Below are 16,364 nucleotides of genomic sequence, written 5' to 3'. Positions count from 1 at the left end.
CATCGCAAGAATCAACTTAGTGAACCTTCGTTGAAATCCTAATGCAATTATACCCTTTCTTAAGTAAGGAGACCAAAACTGTACACAGTACTCCAGATGCCGTCCAAGGCACTGTATAACTGTAGCAACACTTCCCTACTTCATTGCAAGAGGAATCACGTATAAAATGCTAACATTGCATTTGCCTTCCTAATCATTTGCTGTACCAGCAGACTAACATTTTGTGCTTCATGTATGCAGGATCCCAATCCAACCCCTCCCATTCTCCCCATTGCAGCCAACATCCCCTCAGCAGACAGAAACCCGAGGACAAGCTCGGGTCCCTCCCTCACCTCCCACACGTGCCGCAGTCCCAGAATAGGTCAGAGACACACAACCTTCTGACTTTTTATTCATTCTCAAGATTGGGTGTCACTAGAAGGCCAACATCTATTGCCTTTCTCCCATCGCCGAGAAAGTGCTGGTGGGTGGGCCGCCTTGAATTGTTGTAGCAGTTTAATGTGACCAGGTGACTTGCTGGGCAACTTCAGAGTCAACCACTTAGTGTCAGGCCCCAGACCAGGTGTAAGGAAAGCAAGTTTACCACTCTTCAAATAAAAAGGACGAGTGAACTGGTTGGGTTTTTACAACAATCCAACAGCTTCATGGTCACTTTTACTGATTCCAGCTTTTTACTTCTAGATTTTTTTTTAAACCAAATGGAAATACTTAAACTATGATGGTGGGATTTGAACTCTTCATTGTCTGCTTTACTAGTCCAGTAATGTGAGATAAATATAAGATATTATTTTATTCACCAATAAATCCATTTAGGAGAAACTTCTTTACCCAGAGAGTGGTGAGAATGTGCAACTCGCTACCACAGGGAGTGGTTGAGGTGAATTATATAGATATATTTATGGGGAAGCTGGATAAACACGAGGGAGAAATGAGTAGGAGGCTATGTTAATAGGATGGGAGGAGGCTCATGTGAAGCATAAACACCAGCATGGATCAGTTGGGCCAAATGGCCTGTTTCTATGCTGCAGACTCGATGTAATGTAATTTTTAATGTATTAATGTAAAGACTAGTCACCATACTCTGAGGTAAGGATGCTCCCACTGAGTCTGACATTGCCCTCCTCTGTATCCATCTGCGCTGACTACCATTCTCTGTACCTCCTGTACAATTCTTTCACACACAGACACACACACACACTTGATGGTCGGCACAGACTCGGTGGGCCAAAGGGCCTGTTTCAGTGCTGTATCTCTAAACTAAGAGAGTTAGGCTGATCAGCAGTTAAATCAAATTGCAGCATTGTGCCCCCTTGTTCTTGATTTTCTCCCACTAAATAGCTTCCCTGTATCTCCCCTGTCACATCCCTGTAACATTGTAATTGAGCCCTTTGCTCATGGTGTGTGTTCTGTGAATTGCACAGTGTGCGATGCTGACCATTTCTCCATCCACACTTCCTGGAAGGGCCGATGCCCCATGCTGGCCTCTAACAGCATTTCAGTTGCTTGGGCTACAGGTACAGAAAATAATTTAAAAGGCTAACGGAATGTTGGCCTTTATACTGAGCGGAATAGCAGACAAGGGGTTAGATGTCGTGCTTATGCTATACAAAGCCCTGGTTAGATCACCCCTGGAGTACTGTGAGCCATTCTGGGCATCACACGCTGGGAAAGATATATTGGCGTTGGAGAGAGTGCAGCATAGATTTACCAGATTGTTACTGGGACTCCATGGGTTAAATTACAAAGAGATTACACAAACTAGGGTTGTATTCCCTGGAATTTAGAAGGTTAAGGGGTGATTTGATCAAAGGTGTCAAGACATTAAGGGGAACAGATAGGGTAGATGGAGAGAAACTATTTCCACTGGTTGGGCAGTCTAGGACCAGGCAGAATCGCCTAAATCTTAGAGCCAGATCGTTCAGGAGTAAAAATAGGAAACCCTTCTACACACAAAAGGTGGTAGAAGTTTGGAACTTTCTTCCACAAATGGCAGTTGATGCTGGAGCAATTGTTAATTTTAAATCTGAGATTGGTAGATTTTTATTAACCAGCGGTATTCAGGGATATGGGGCAAAGGCAGATAGGTCGCAGATCAGCCATGATCTCACTGAGTGGCGGAACAGGTTCAAGGGGCTTAATGGGCTACTCCTGTTCCTGTGTTACTTCTGACCTGGTATTTGTTCCTTGCAGTTTACCCCTGCGATCCGACCCTTCCTACAAACTATCTCAATCAGCCTGGTGTCATTCGGGGAAAACTACAGAAAACATGAAACCAGCCTGGGTAAGGAGCGGGTGTTTGCACGTGAGTGTGTTAACTCATGTTTGTGCATGTTAGTTTGCAGGTGTGTGTGTTTAGCTGTGTGCTTGTCTCCTGTGTATGTTTGTGGCTGCAGTGTGTTTCTGTGTGGGTTTGCAGACATGTTGTGTCTGTCGCATGCATGGTGGCTGCCGTATGTGTCTGCCGTGCATGTGTGTGGATGTTTTCTGTGTGCACTGTCTTCATTGTGCTTGTGTCTATCTACAAGTCTGCAAGTGTGTTTTTGGGTCTTGTTATTAAAGAGTCAAACTGTCACTGAACACCAAAAGCCTGTCAGAATTACACACTTGGTGCCACAAATCCCAATGCCCCTAGGAGGTTCCCTAGACCCATAGGCCAGCTTTGTTTACCAGCGCCCCAATCCTGAATCCAAAGATCTGCTGCCCAGAGCTGACACTGGGCCTGTCCAGATGCTTTACTCTGTATCTAACCCCTGCTGTACGTGCCCTGGGAGTGTTTAATGGGACAGTGTAGAGGGAGTTTTACTGTGTCTAACTCATGCTATACCTACACAAGAAATGCTGGAAATCTCCAACATTTCTTGTTTTTGTTTCAGATTTCCAGCATCCGCAGTATTTTGCTTTTATTCATGCTATACCTACTTTGGGAGTGTTTGATGTAGTGGGGAACAGTTTCATTCACAGCCCAAAATTCACAAGATGTATTTGAATAAAATGGAGAGGGAGGTTTGACAGCGAGTGCACCGTAACGTTGAAATGCTTTGTCTCTGTTTTTAACCTAATGCCTTCACTAGTGGAAGTGGGTAGCTTACCACAGTACGGTGAGTACTTTTTCATTTTCCTGTAAGCAATAAAAGCCTTTGGCGCTGCAAAACAGTGTCAGTCAGTGCTTAAATCAGGAGGAAAGTCTGGGGGTGTTCAATGATAACATGCCCCAATAACATTATCCCCTTGAAGCCAGGAAGTCATGGGTTCGAGTCCCACTTGAGTCCATTATGTAGCAGCCACTCCCGGTGCAGCACTGAGCAGCTGCTGCTTTGTTGGGGGGAAGCTAGCCTTTGGATAAGTCTGTTGCAGGGGTGCATGTGGGTGCTTCCCCAGCTCAACATGGGAGGGCCTTGATTCACAAAACGAACTCCCCTCCCTCGCCGTTGAGTCTGTTTTCCCCCATCCCAGCCTTTCACTCACAGAACCAGGACGGGAGTAATCCTGGACTCTCATTGGACCCAGTCCTGAGCTTTAAACTGAACACCCTGTCCGCTTCAAGGCTGCTTACATCACACCCCCACTTCCTCCTGAACCCCTCAGACTCTCAAACCTTACATGTTGGGAGAGTGAGGAGAATAGTTGCTATCGTATGGAACACACTGTCTGAAAGGGCGGTGGAAATGGCTTCAGTAATAATTTTCAAAAGGGAATTAGATAAATAATTGAAAAGAAGCAATTGGTCGGGCTCTGGGGTTTGAGCAGTGCAGTGGGAATCATTGGATAGCTCTTTCAAGGAGCCAGCACAGTCACGATGGGCCAAATGGCTGCCTTCTCTGCTTTGTTTTGATGTGCCTTTTGTCACCTCCCAGACTCTGGCACACCACCACTCTCTCCTTTTCCAACCCCCTCCCACCCTGAACTCCTAACTCGTCCAAAACTGCCACACAGCAGCTGTCCTGAACTAAACCCAGCTCGTGCATCCAACCCAACCCTGGTTGACCCGCACCAGCACTCCATCCACCCGACGGATTCAATTCAGAATCTTTCAGCTCATCTGTCAGTTCCTTCGCGGTCTCATTGTCTTTCTGCAGCCGCCTCTAACCTTCCCTGCCTCTGCATCGCCATCTCCATCTCTTTTCAATAGCCTCCTCAGACTTTTTCTCTTTAATCTATCATTCACTTACACGCCTCACCTCTCTTCCTTTTCTCACCATTCATTTTCATTGATTGCCTCTGAAATTGCTTTTGTGTTTAAAACACTTTATAAATGCAGGTTATTATTTGGAACATAGGACCAGGAGCAGGTATTCAACCCCTTGAGCTTGTTCCACCATTCAATTAGATCTGTACTTCAACTCCATTTACCAACCTTAGCTCCTAATTCCTTGATACCCCTACCTAACAAAGATCTAGCAACCTCAGTCTTTAAAATTTCAGTTGTTCTACCTCGCCCACCCGCCCAGCACCCACATCATTTTGGGGGAGAGAGTTGCAGACTTCCACTCCCCTTTGTCTGAAGAAGTGCTTAAGGTATCACTCCTCAATGGCACAGCTCTAATTTTCAGATGATCTTATCCCCTACCCACCCCCTCAGTTCTGGACGCCCGCACCAGAGGAAATAGCTTCTCTCTCTGTTGACTAACAGGAATACAGCTCACAGTAGTGTTCAGCCCAGCAGGACATCTGTTTACTTCTGTCGGTGAGATGTACCCTACTGAATCCCTTAATCGTATTAAACACCTTGTTTAGAACGCCCCTTAATCTTTTATACTCAAGGGAATACAAACCCTGTCTATGCAACCTGTCCTCGTAAATTAATCTTTTTTAGCCCCTTTGTGGTGAATCTGCACTGCACCCTCTCCAAGGCCAGTCTATCCTTCCTGAGGTGCGGGGGCCAGAACTGAATGCAGTTACTCCAGACAGAGTCCAATCAAGGCTCTTCTTGTTTTCCAGCCCCCTTGAGATGAGTGGCTAACATTTTATTAGCCTTTTCGATTAGTTTTTGTCCTTGCCCACTGGCTTTTAGTGATTTCTTTACACAGAGACCCAAATCTCTCTGCTCTTCCATCGTTGCTAGTCTCTTGCAGTTAAGAAAATATTCTGATTTTGTCTGTCTGGGGTCCAAAGTGAATGACCTCTCTCTTCCTACATTGAACTCCATCTGCCACAGTTTTGGCCACTCAGTGAATCTATCAATGTCCCTTTGTAACTTTCTGCTCCCATCTCCATTACTTACTGTGCCATCTAACTTAGTGTTGTCAGAAAACATGAAGGAATACAGAGCTGTCCATCTAGGTCATTAATATATATAATAAAAAAGTGAGGCCTCAGTACAGGTCCCTGCGGGGCACCACTAGTTACATCCTTCTAATCAGAGTTCATACCCTACTCTCTGCCTCCTACCAATTCTCTGCCCTAGACATCAGGTTATTTATTCTACAGTTGCACGTGCTCTCATTTTTGCTAATAATCTCTTGAGTGGAAACTTTATTGAAGATTTCTTGCCTCCTGGAAGTCCACATAAATAATTTTCATAGCCACTCCCTTGTCCGCCATCTTAGTGACCTCCTCAAAAAAATTTAACTCAATTAGCCATATATGACTTACCCTTTACAAATCCATGCTGACTCTCTCTGATCATCTCATACTTGTTCAGGTGCCCAGTTACTCTATCCTTTATAATAGGTTATTGTAACTTCCCCAACAACTGACGTTAGATTAACAGACCTGTAGTTACCTGGCTTCTCTCTCCCAACCTCCTTCAATAATAGAGTGACATTGCAATTTTTCAATCCAATGGCACAATTCCTGAATCTAGAGAGTTTTGGAAAACTTGCAACGAATGCTTCTACCATTCATTCACCAACTCCTTCAAATACACTGGGGTGTAAACCATCAGCTCCAGGAGATTTGTCTGTCTTAAAGTCCCATTATTTTCTCCATTACCTTATTTTAAACATGTATTAAATTCCCCTTCTTGATTTATTTTGGATCCCTTGTACCGATGGCATTTTGTTCTCTTCCTGTACTGTGAAAAAGGATACGAAGCCCTCATTTAACAAGTCTGCTGTTTCCTTATGGTCTTTCATTTGCATCTGTCTTTAAGGGGCCCACATTTCTCTTGGCCACTGTCTTTCTGTTAATATATGGATTAAAAACCTTTACTGTTAGCCTTGATAACCCTTGCAAGTTTTTTTTTGTAGTCCCTTTTTGCAGCTTTCTTTGTACCCCTTTGTTGCAAGTAACATTTGTGCCACATAAGTGCCAGGCATTGACTATCTCCAAAAAGAATCTAACTATCTCCCCTTGACGTGCAATGGCATTACAATTGCTGAATCCCCCACCATCAACAGCCTGGGGGGGGGGGTTACCATTGACCAGAAACTGAACTGGAGCAGCCATATAAATACTGTGGCTACAAGAGCAGGTCAGAGACTGGGAATTCTGCAGCGAGTAACTCACCTCCTGACTCCCCAAAGCCTGTCCACCATCTCCAATGCACAAGTCAGGAGTCTGATGGAATACTCTCCACTTGCTTGGATGAGTGTGACTCCAACAACACTCGAGAGGCTCGACACCATCCAAGGCAAAGCAGCCCACTTGACTGGCACCCCATCCACCACCTTCACCCTTCACTCCCTCCACTACTGAAGCACAGTGGCAGCAGTGTGCACCATCTACAAGATGTACTGCAGCAACTCACCAAGGCTGCTTCCACAGCACCTTCCAAACCAGCGACCTCTGCCACCTAGAAGGACAAAGGTAGCAGATGCATGGGAACAGCACCACCTGCAAGTTCCCCTCCAAGCCACACACTGTCCTGACTTGGAACTATATCGCCGTTTCTTCACGGTCGCTGGGTCAAATTCCTAGAACTTCCTCCCAAACAGCACTGTGGGTGTACACACACCAGATGAACTGCAGCTCACCACCATCTTCTCAAGGGCAATAAATGCTGGCTTTGTCAGCGACGTCCACATCTCATGAAACAAATATAAAAAAATTGCTCTTCCAGTCTCCTGGATTTCCACTTTATCTTGCATTTGTATCAGCCTTTTCTTGTAGCTTGATGGTGACTTCTACTTCTATGTGTTGACCATGGTTGCTAAACTTTACAAGTGGAGTCTTTGTCTTTTAGGGCTATGCGCTGACTTGGTATTGTACCAAAAACTTTGAATACCTCCTATTCTTCATCCGTGGGTTTACCCATCAACAGGTCAGCTCAGTTTACTGTGGCCAATTTATGTCCCATCCCTTCCAAGTTTGCTTTAGTTAATTATAAATCCTTGGATTGTGACTCTCCCTTCTCCTCCCTCAAACTTAATATCATTTGATTATATTCTGGTCACTCTTTGCAAAATGATTCCTTACCATCAGATTGTTAATGAATTCTGTTTATTATTAATCATTGAATCTAGTACACCCTGTTCCCTTGAGTGTTCCAAAGCATAATGTTGCAGCAAACTACCCTGAATACACTCTAGAAATTTTCTGCCTTTACGACTGGTTCTGCATCTCCGAGTCTACTGAAAAATGTAAACCTCATGTCCTAATTACTGTGTGTTTGCCACATGCTTCCCTGATTTCCGCTACTAAATCACTGCTGTCAGCAGGTCTATACATATCTCCCAGCAGAGCCTTGCATCCTTCAATGTTCTTTAACCCTCTGCCTCTGCAGCAGAACCCACAGCAGTGTAACTGAGTCCTAGTTCACAGTGACCAAAGTAATGGTGTATGAACCAAAGCTCCCTTCCCCTTCCTTTTTTTAAAAAAATTTTCTTCCCCCTCCAGCTGATAGTAATGTCACATTGTCAAGAGAGCAGTCTGTCCTTACACAGGGTGTGGATGGGGTGTGGGGTGGGGTTGTGCACGATTACAAAGGTACAATAGTGCAATTGCAGGGTCACATAATTAGGAAAGTATTACCGGGAGGCTCCTCCTTCCAGTGTTAACTCTGGTTTATTGAGTGGCAGGATTGCCTCTGAGTCAGAAGATTGTGGGTTCATCTCGGGAGACTTAAGTCCATAATCCAGGCCGACATTCCCGGTGTCAATACTGAGGGAGTGCTGCCCTGTCGTAGGTGCCATCTTGTAGTAAAAGAGCCCAAGGCCAGTATTTGAAGAGAAGAGGAGTTATGCTGTGTGCTGGCCCAATATTTGTCAAGCAACATTACTAAAATGGATTATCTGCTCATTATCTCATTGCTATTTGTGGGATCTTGCTGTACACAAATTTGTTGTTGCGTTTCTCACATTACAACAGTGTCTACATTTCAAAATGTGCTCCATTGTCTGTGAAGCTCTTTGGGACACCCTGAGATGATGGAAGGCTGAGATACCAGAAGACTCCTTATTGCTGTCCCTGGGATTCCTTGCTCTGGTGTATAAATTGTTGGATTGATTCCCTCACAGGCGTTGCTGCCACTTCCATCTTCACCAGCGGCAAGTACGCCATCGACCCCGAGCTCCGCGGCTCCGAGTTTGAGCGGCTCACGCAAAACCTGGATGTGCAATTCTGGAAGAGCTTCTGGAACATCACTGAAACTGCGGTGCTTGCGGTAAGTAACCCTACTCCCAGAGACTGAGGGGCTGGAGATAAAGGCCTATCAGAGATGGATACACGGTGGGAAGATGTAATGAGTGAGACGAGTCTTGAGTGGTGTCTAAGCACTGACGTAAACTAATTGGTTTGAATGGCCTGTTTCTGTGCTGTTGATTCTATGTAACACCATTCTCAGCATCCCTCCTGTACTCACTGTTACCTGCTAACCGAGCTTTCTGACTCTGTTTCTCCTGATTTTCTTCCTGCCAGTCTCTGGTGACTCTAACGTCCACCACAGTGCGTGTGAACAAGACTCTCTCCGTCCCACCCAGTCCCTTTGAGATGCCGCTGCTTGCCGACCCCAACCTGATGGTTGTCATAACTCCTCCAGTGGCTCATTCTGGCCCCGGATCCGTGCAGATGAGACTCATCTCCTACGAGCTGCGAGATGGACAGGTAATAGAATGGTTTCCCAAGGTTGGCTGTGATCTCCCACCATGTCTAAAGAGACCCCTGTGGCCGTTTAAATCAAGGGAGCATTCCACTGCTAGAGATGTAAAATATCATGTATCGGAGCAGAACATGTAAAGCAAGCATGTGCTCTCCATGTTGTATGTGAGAGTAGACAGTGTGAGGTGAGTGTATACTCTGTGTTGTGTGTTATATGTTAGAGCAGAAAATGAGCTTGCATTCTCCATGTTGCATATACGCTAGAGCAGCCAGTGTGAAGAGAGAGAGAGAGAGAGAGAGCAGGTGCTCGCCCTGCTGTATGTTGTAGGTGAGAGCAGGGAGTGAACGGGTGTTCTCCATGTTGTAGGTGAGAGCAGGGAGTGAACGGGTGTTCTCCATGTTGTATTTTACCACTCCTCATTTGGCTCCATTGTGTCACTGCACTTAGAAACCCCAACGCTGTGGTCGAAGGACGAAGATGGGAGTGAAAGGGGGAATGTATTGGAAGGTGGATGGGAGGGGGTGTGGGGGGCAGAGGATAAAAGGCCAGTGGCATGAAAGGTTGAAGGGACGAAAATTCGACTGTGGGGTGGAGTTGAAAGCTTGCCAGTGGGGTGGTGGGTAGGTGAAAGGCTGGTGGTGTGAAAGGTCGACTGTGGGTAGGGGATGTGAAAGGTCACCAGTGGGGGCAGGGCAGGGGTCGGTAGGTGAAAGGTTGGGAATGAAAGAGTGAATGGCTGATGGTGGGGGTGAAAGGTCAGCACTTTGTTGGTGGATCCTTCATTTTTTTGGGGGATGTGGGATTCTGAAGAAGGATGTTTGACTAAACGTTGCTGCACCAGTAATAACGATAAACTGGCTGAGTACTGCTTGTACTGGGTGCTACAGTCTCAACCAGACTGCTCGCCCCCCCCGCCCCCGCTCCAGGGGAGACTCCTGGTACCCCAGGTAGCGCCGTCTCACAGGTACCCCCTAGAGGTAGACATCTGGCACTGCCGTCTCTCAGGGACACTCTAGGGGTAGACTCCTGGTACTGCCGTGTCTCAGGGACACTCTAGGGGTAGACTCCTGGTACTGCCATTTCACAGGGACCCTCTCGGAGTAGACTCCTGGTACTGCCGTCTCTCAGGGACCCTCTCGGAGTAGACTCCTGGTTCTTTCATAAATTTTACCATTGGATCAACGTGGATGTGAATTTCTGGCTATTGGCCTTTTAATTTACCCTTCCTACATTTTATTTACTGTTCTCTTGCCTTTCCTCTTGTTATTAGGACAGTGATGAGCTGAATGAACTCTGCAAGACAGATGCTCAGCTGGTGCTTGAGAGACGCCTGAAAACCAAGAAGGCTCCACGGTCGAAGTTCCTCATTGTTCATTTCCACGGTGGAGGGTTTGTCGCCCAAACCTCCAAATCACATGAGGTTAGAGGCTGTTAAATTCTTTAGGTCAGCTGATCCATTGGGGTGCAGGACTTTATTTTATCTGCGAGCAAACGCAGTCCACACTCGAAAAAGGAAGGAACAAATTCTCCCAGGACAGGTACAACATGGGGGTTAGATACAGAGTAAAGATCCCTCTACACTGTCCCCATCAAACACTCCCAGGACAGGTACAGCAGGGGGGTTAGATACAGAGTAAAGATCCCTCTACACTGTCCCCATCAAACACTCCCAGGACAGGTACAGCAGGGGGGTTAGATACAGAGTAAAGATCCTTCTACACTGTCCCCATCAAACACTCCCAGGACAGGTACAGAAAAAAAAAATGGGTTTGGCTGCTGCCTAATTGGTGCTGCTGAGTGCAGCAACAAGCTGCAGCTGACAGTGCTTCAGTCAGTTGCTGGAGGTGCTGCAGGAGAGGGAGAGCTGCAATATTTTTGGACAACTTTTGCTACAGAGGAGGAAAAGACTTTTCAATCATAAGGCTGTGTTTTGAGATCGATGTCGAGCACCAGACTTGAATTTGATTTGGACTGTTGGGAGAGGTTGGAGAGGCTGGAAGAATAAGGGGTGGGGGCTGCACAATTCTGCAGGGAGCCCTGCAGTTGCACTAAATATACAAGGAAGCTTCCTCCCCACCCCAATTGCCCAGCCTGGGTCAGCTGAAGCTGCCTGGCGAAGAAGAAAGCAGAAGATAGATAGTACCTGGGCAACTTTCGGCTGACCAAGGTGAAGATACCTCTCCCCAACTGGAAGACTAGAAGGGCTTGTGAAGGACTGTCTGATTGAACTGTTGTCTGTCATACCACCTCGGTGAAGCAAGTCATCCCTCTCGGCCTCCCTTTTCCTCTTCAGCATACCCTCTGCCTCTCCCCTAACTTATTATTTATTTATTTTCTTGCTTTATTTCTAATCTGTAGACCTAAAATTGGGGTGGGGTTTAGCTCTTGTGCCGGTGGCGGGGCCCTCTAATACCTGTGCGGTTGCAGCCTCTGCAGCTGCCCATGTAGCCCTGTTGCCATTCAAGCTTATCACTTCCAGACATGGGGTGAAGAGCTATGCCCACCCCAACAAGTCTATTGAGGCTTGCGTAAAGGCAACGGCCGAGGTTGTCGACCCTTTGACCATTGTGGCAGCCTTGAAGATGTACAGGAAGGCTGTGTTCTTCCTGAAGACCAAGCGGGCGGTGTCCCTGGCCCTGAGTAAGGGGCTCACCATGGGGGAGAGCTTCCTGCTGGTGGACTCTCTGGGGGCCACCGCACAGCGGATAATGTTGTCAACCATCCTGTACTTCATTTCCAGTGAGCTCCTCCCGCCACCACCCCCCCCCCCTCCCCACCCCGCATCTTGGAAAGGTGAGGTCGGGAGTCCCACTCGGTCTTCGGGAGAACAGCCTCCAGCATATCTACTCCTTCCGCTGCCAGCTCTTTATGCAGCTGGCACGGGAAGAGGTCTTGGAGGGCCACTTCAATGTGGAGTTCCAGGGGGCAGCCTACTGTGTCTTCTGGACCTCAGATGGGGCAATTAGACATGCCTGCAAGTGGGAGGGACATGTTCGTATGAATATCCCGGCCACCAACTCCACCTCGGCGGCCCAGGGTGGCACCGCTGCACCTTCCCCTGCTCCCCTGACACCTGCAACAACCACCGCTCAGGCAGTTCCGGTCCGGAGTCCGTGGTTTTCACGGCCTCCAGTAGGGAAGGTGAAAGGAAGGGTGGAAGGAAGGTGCGGTGCAAGGCAAAACACCCAAAGGCTTCCCCCTTGGACGTAACAGGACAATCTGAGCCTCTGCTTAGACCTAGGCCCAATCCAGGGGAGCCCACCTGCCCCGCAGCTGAGCAGGCGCCCCAAGGAATCTAGGCAGGGGGTTGCCAGGGTCTGAAGAGGGCCAGGAGTTGCGGGGTCCATCTCCTGACGCGGGTCCTTGGGCTTCTCTCACCACTAACACCATCAGGGCCTCGAACCCTAAGCGGCAGACCTCTGTCCCTCAGGATGGAGTGGGGAAAGCCCTTGTAAATTTGGCAACTCCGAATGAGGAAGGAGAGGGCTCACCTGTGGACCCCATGGGAGAAGTCTCTCTCCTTTGGCCAGTGGCTCGGGCGTCCTGGGTGATGCTGCCGCCCAGTATGTACCCGACCCGGAGGCCAATTTGCATAATTCCCCGTCTGCTGGGTCTGTGGGCACTGGCGGGGCGGGAGGTGGCCTGCTGTCTCTGCCTCTGGTCTCAGCTCTGGCTGGATTTCCAGAGTTGGGAACTTCCATCTCCCCTGGGTCGCTCTCTGGCCTGTGGGTGGAGGGGGGTCCTGAACCACTGGCGCCCACAGGTTCCAGTTCCAGAGAAGAACCCAGTGAGGACTCCTCCATCATCGATCCTGGGGATGAGATCATGATGGAGGCGGGTCCAGCTGGCGCAGCCAGGACGTCTGCCCCACGGTGTGTGGTGGGTGTGTCGGCCGCTGGCGGTGACAACCCAGAATAAGATGGGGATTAGGTGTGTGGCACGGAGGACGACCTTGAATCCATTGCCAGTGAGGTGGTGGACTCCCTCGTGCCTCCCACGAGTCTACTCTCCTCCCCACCATGGAACTCCGGGACTCCCTCGCAGCATGCAGGGGTTGCGGCAATCAAGTTCAGCTGGCCCTCGGCCGTTGGTCAAGTTTGGCGCCAATCATTCAGTCCATCCGTGCCACCCTTGAGGGCGGGGAAGGGTGCGGGCGTGAAACTGGTTGAGGGGCACTGGTTGAACCTATTCCTCTCTGGGTTGCTGGGGGAGTGGAAGGCAAGGTTCGCTTTTGCTCCCTCCTCACAGCAAGGTGTCGGTGATGGGATTGAAGTACTTTTGACACGAAGATAACCATAGCCAGCCTCAACATCAACGGCAGCAGGGGGTTTCGCCACAGATTTCACAATCTCTCAATCCTCAGGGAAGGGAGATATGTGGTGAGCTTTCTGCAGGAAACCCACACCGTTCCGGGAAACTAAGCCACCTGGCTCCTGGAGTGGCAGGGTGAGGTCTACATGAGTCACCTCAACCCTATTTCTAGTGGGGTGGCTATCTTGTTGGCCCCAACTTTTCAGCCAGAGATCTTGAGGATTGAGAGCTGATCTCCGCCTGCTTAAGAACTGGCGTTCGGTCTCCCTCCTCAGCACGGATTATAAGATCTTTGCCCGGGCTATGTCTACCTGCATGGGCTCCATGCTGGTCCACATGATCCACCCCAACCAGTCCTACATGGTCCCAGGCTGGTCCATCCAGGACAACATACACCTGGTCCGGGTCCTGATCCATCTTTCCCAGTGGACTGGTCTGTCAGTTGCCTTTCTCTCACTTGATCAGGAGAAGGCTTTCGATAGAATGGATCATGAATATCTTTTGGGGACTCTGCACGCATTCGGACTCAGCCCACATTTTGTGGCCCAGGTCTGACTTTTCTACGCCGCCACAAAGTGTCTGGTTAAAGTTAACGATCCTTGATGGTGCTCCTTCGCTTTGGGAGAGGAGTGCCTCAGGGATGTCCCATGTCCGGCCAATTATATACCAGCTGCGTGGATCCATTCCTGTGCCTGCTTCGCAGAAGGTTGACTGGTTTGGCTCTGCGTGGGCCGGCCAAGCGGGTCCTCCTTTCAGCTTACGCCGATGACGTGATCCTTGTGGTCACAGATCCCGTTGACTTGCAGAGGATGCGTGAGTGCCAGCAGACCTTTTCTGCTGCGTCGTCCGCGAGGATCAACTGGGACAAATGTTCTGGACGCCTGGTGGGTCAGTGGCGGGCGGACTCCGGAGCAGTTGACACCTTTTGCGTGAAGCACCACGCACCTCCTCTATCTGGGAGTCCACCTTAGCTCCACTGAGGAAGCCTGGCCGGCAAACTGGCAGGAGTTGGAGGCGAAAGTCACCACTTGGCTGGGGTGCTGGACAGGACTGCTCCGAGTGCTTTCCTACAGGGGCTGAGCGCTGGTCATAAACCAACTGGTGGCCTCCATACTGTGGTACTGGTTGGTCACTTTGGCCCCGCCCCTACACTTGCCACCAAGATCCAGAAGAAGCTCGTTGATTTCTTCTGGGGCAAGAGGAAACACTGGGTATCTGCCATGATCCTGAGTCTCCTGATTGAGGAGGGCAGCCAGTCGTTGGTGTGCGTCCGCACCCAGGCTGCGACTCTCCGCCTTCGGACCCTGCAGAGATACCTGTACGTCAAGCGTCCTCCCATATGGTGTGCACTACCGACGTATTTTTTCCCACCAGGGGCACTGCCTTCAAGACAACATGCAGCTCCGGCGGAGACCGTTAGCCGCGCCTCTCTGAGGGAGTTGCCTGTCTTATTGGGATCTGGAGTCTACACCTTCTGGCAGGGTAGGGATCCTGAAGAACCAAGACAGCATGGAGTGGGCTTCGCCATCAGAAACTCTTTGCTCAGCATGATAGAGCCACCCTCAAATGGCTCGGAACGTATACTGTCCATCCGACTGTTCACTGCCTCTGGTCCAGTACACCTACTCAGCATCTATGCTCCAACACTCTGCTCACCACCTGAAGCTAAAGACCAGTTCTACGAGGGAACTCCATAATATCATTAGCAGCATCCCCAACATCGAACACCTATTCCTGCTGGGGGACTTTAATGCCAGGGTTGGGGCTGACCATGACTCATGGCTCTCCTGCCTTGGGCGCTATGGCATTGGAAGGATGAATTAGAATGGACAGAGACCGCTTGAGTTGTGTACCTATCATAACCTCTGCATCACCAACTCGTTCTTTCACACTAAACCCTGTCACCAGGTTTCTTGGAGGCACCCAAGATCACGTCGTTGGCACCAGTTGGACCTCATCGTCACAAGGCGAGCCTCTTTAAACAGCATTCAAATCACACGCAGCTTCCACTGCGACACCCACCACTCCCTGGTGTGCAGCAAGGTTAGATTCAAACCAAAGAAGCTGCATCACTCCAAGCAGAAGGGCTGCCCACGCATCAACACTAGCAGAATTTCTCATCCACAGCTGTTACATAAGTTTCTAAATTCACTTGAAAAAGCCCTTCAAAGCACTCCCACAGGGGATGCAGAGACCAAGTGGGCCCACATCAGAATCGCCATCTATGACTCAGCAATGACCACCTATGGCAAACATGTGAAGCGGAATGCAGACTGGTTTCAATCTCTCTTTGAAGAGCTGGAACCTGTCATAGCCACTAAGCGCATTGCACTGTTGAACTACAAGAAAGCCCCCAGCGAGTTAACATCCGTAGCACTTAAAGCAGCCAGAAGGACTGCACAAAGAACAGCCAGGTGCTGCGCAAGTGACTACTGGCAACACCTATGCAGTCATATTCAGCAGGCCTCTGACACCGGAAACATCAGAGGAATGTATGATGGCATTAAGAGAGCTTTTGGGTCAACCATCAAGATCGCCCCCCTCATATCTAAATCAGGGGACACAATCACTGACCAACACAAGCAAATGGACCGCTGGGTGGAGCACTACCTAGAACTGTACACCAGGGAAAATGTTGTCACTGAGACCGCCCTCAATGCAGCCCAGTCTCTGCCAGTCATGGATGAGCTGGACGAACAGCCAATAAAATCAGAAATCCGTGATGCCATTGATTCTCTAGCCAGCGGAAAAGCCCCTGGGAAGGACGGCATTACCCCTGAAATAATCAAGAGTGCCAAGCCTGCTATACTTTCAGCACTGTACGAACTGCTTTGCCTGTGCTGGGACGAGGGAGCTGTACCACAGGACATGCGCGATGCCAAATCATCACCCTCTATAAGAACAAGGGTGACCGCGGTGACTGCAACAACTACCGTGGAATCTCCCTGCTCAGCATAGTGGGGAAAGTCTTCGCTCGAGTCGTTTTAAACAGGCTCCAGAAGCTGGCTGAGCATGTCTACCCTGAGACACAGTGTGGCTTTCGAGCAGAGAGATCCACCATTGACATGCTGTTCTC

General features: G+C 49.1%; 1 protein-coding gene across 3 annotated transcripts in view; it reads left to right on the top strand.

Moving 5' to 3' along the window:
* Positions 1-16,364, top strand: part of lipeb (lipase, hormone-sensitive b) — a 72,201-nt gene that overhangs the window by 27,788 nt on the left and 28,049 nt on the right. For all 3 annotated transcript variants that reach the window (XM_068018439.1, XM_068018442.1, XM_068018440.1), the window contains 4 exons: positions 2,191-2,281; positions 8,397-8,542; positions 8,797-8,982; positions 10,248-10,397. In XM_068018439.1, the coding sequence (XP_067874540.1) occupies positions 2,191-2,281; positions 8,397-8,542; positions 8,797-8,982; positions 10,248-10,397 (573 nt within the window). The remainder of the gene's footprint in view (positions 1-2,190; positions 2,282-8,396; positions 8,543-8,796; positions 8,983-10,247; positions 10,398-16,364) is intronic.

The sequence above is a fragment of the Heterodontus francisci genome, chromosome 39 (genome assembly GCF_036365525.1).
Source record: "Heterodontus francisci isolate sHetFra1 chromosome 39, sHetFra1.hap1, whole genome shotgun sequence".
Taxonomy (NCBI): domain Eukaryota; kingdom Metazoa; phylum Chordata; class Chondrichthyes; order Heterodontiformes; family Heterodontidae; genus Heterodontus; species Heterodontus francisci.
The sequence above is the reverse complement of the archived record's forward strand: the minus strand, read 5'-3'. Positions and strand labels throughout refer to the sequence as shown.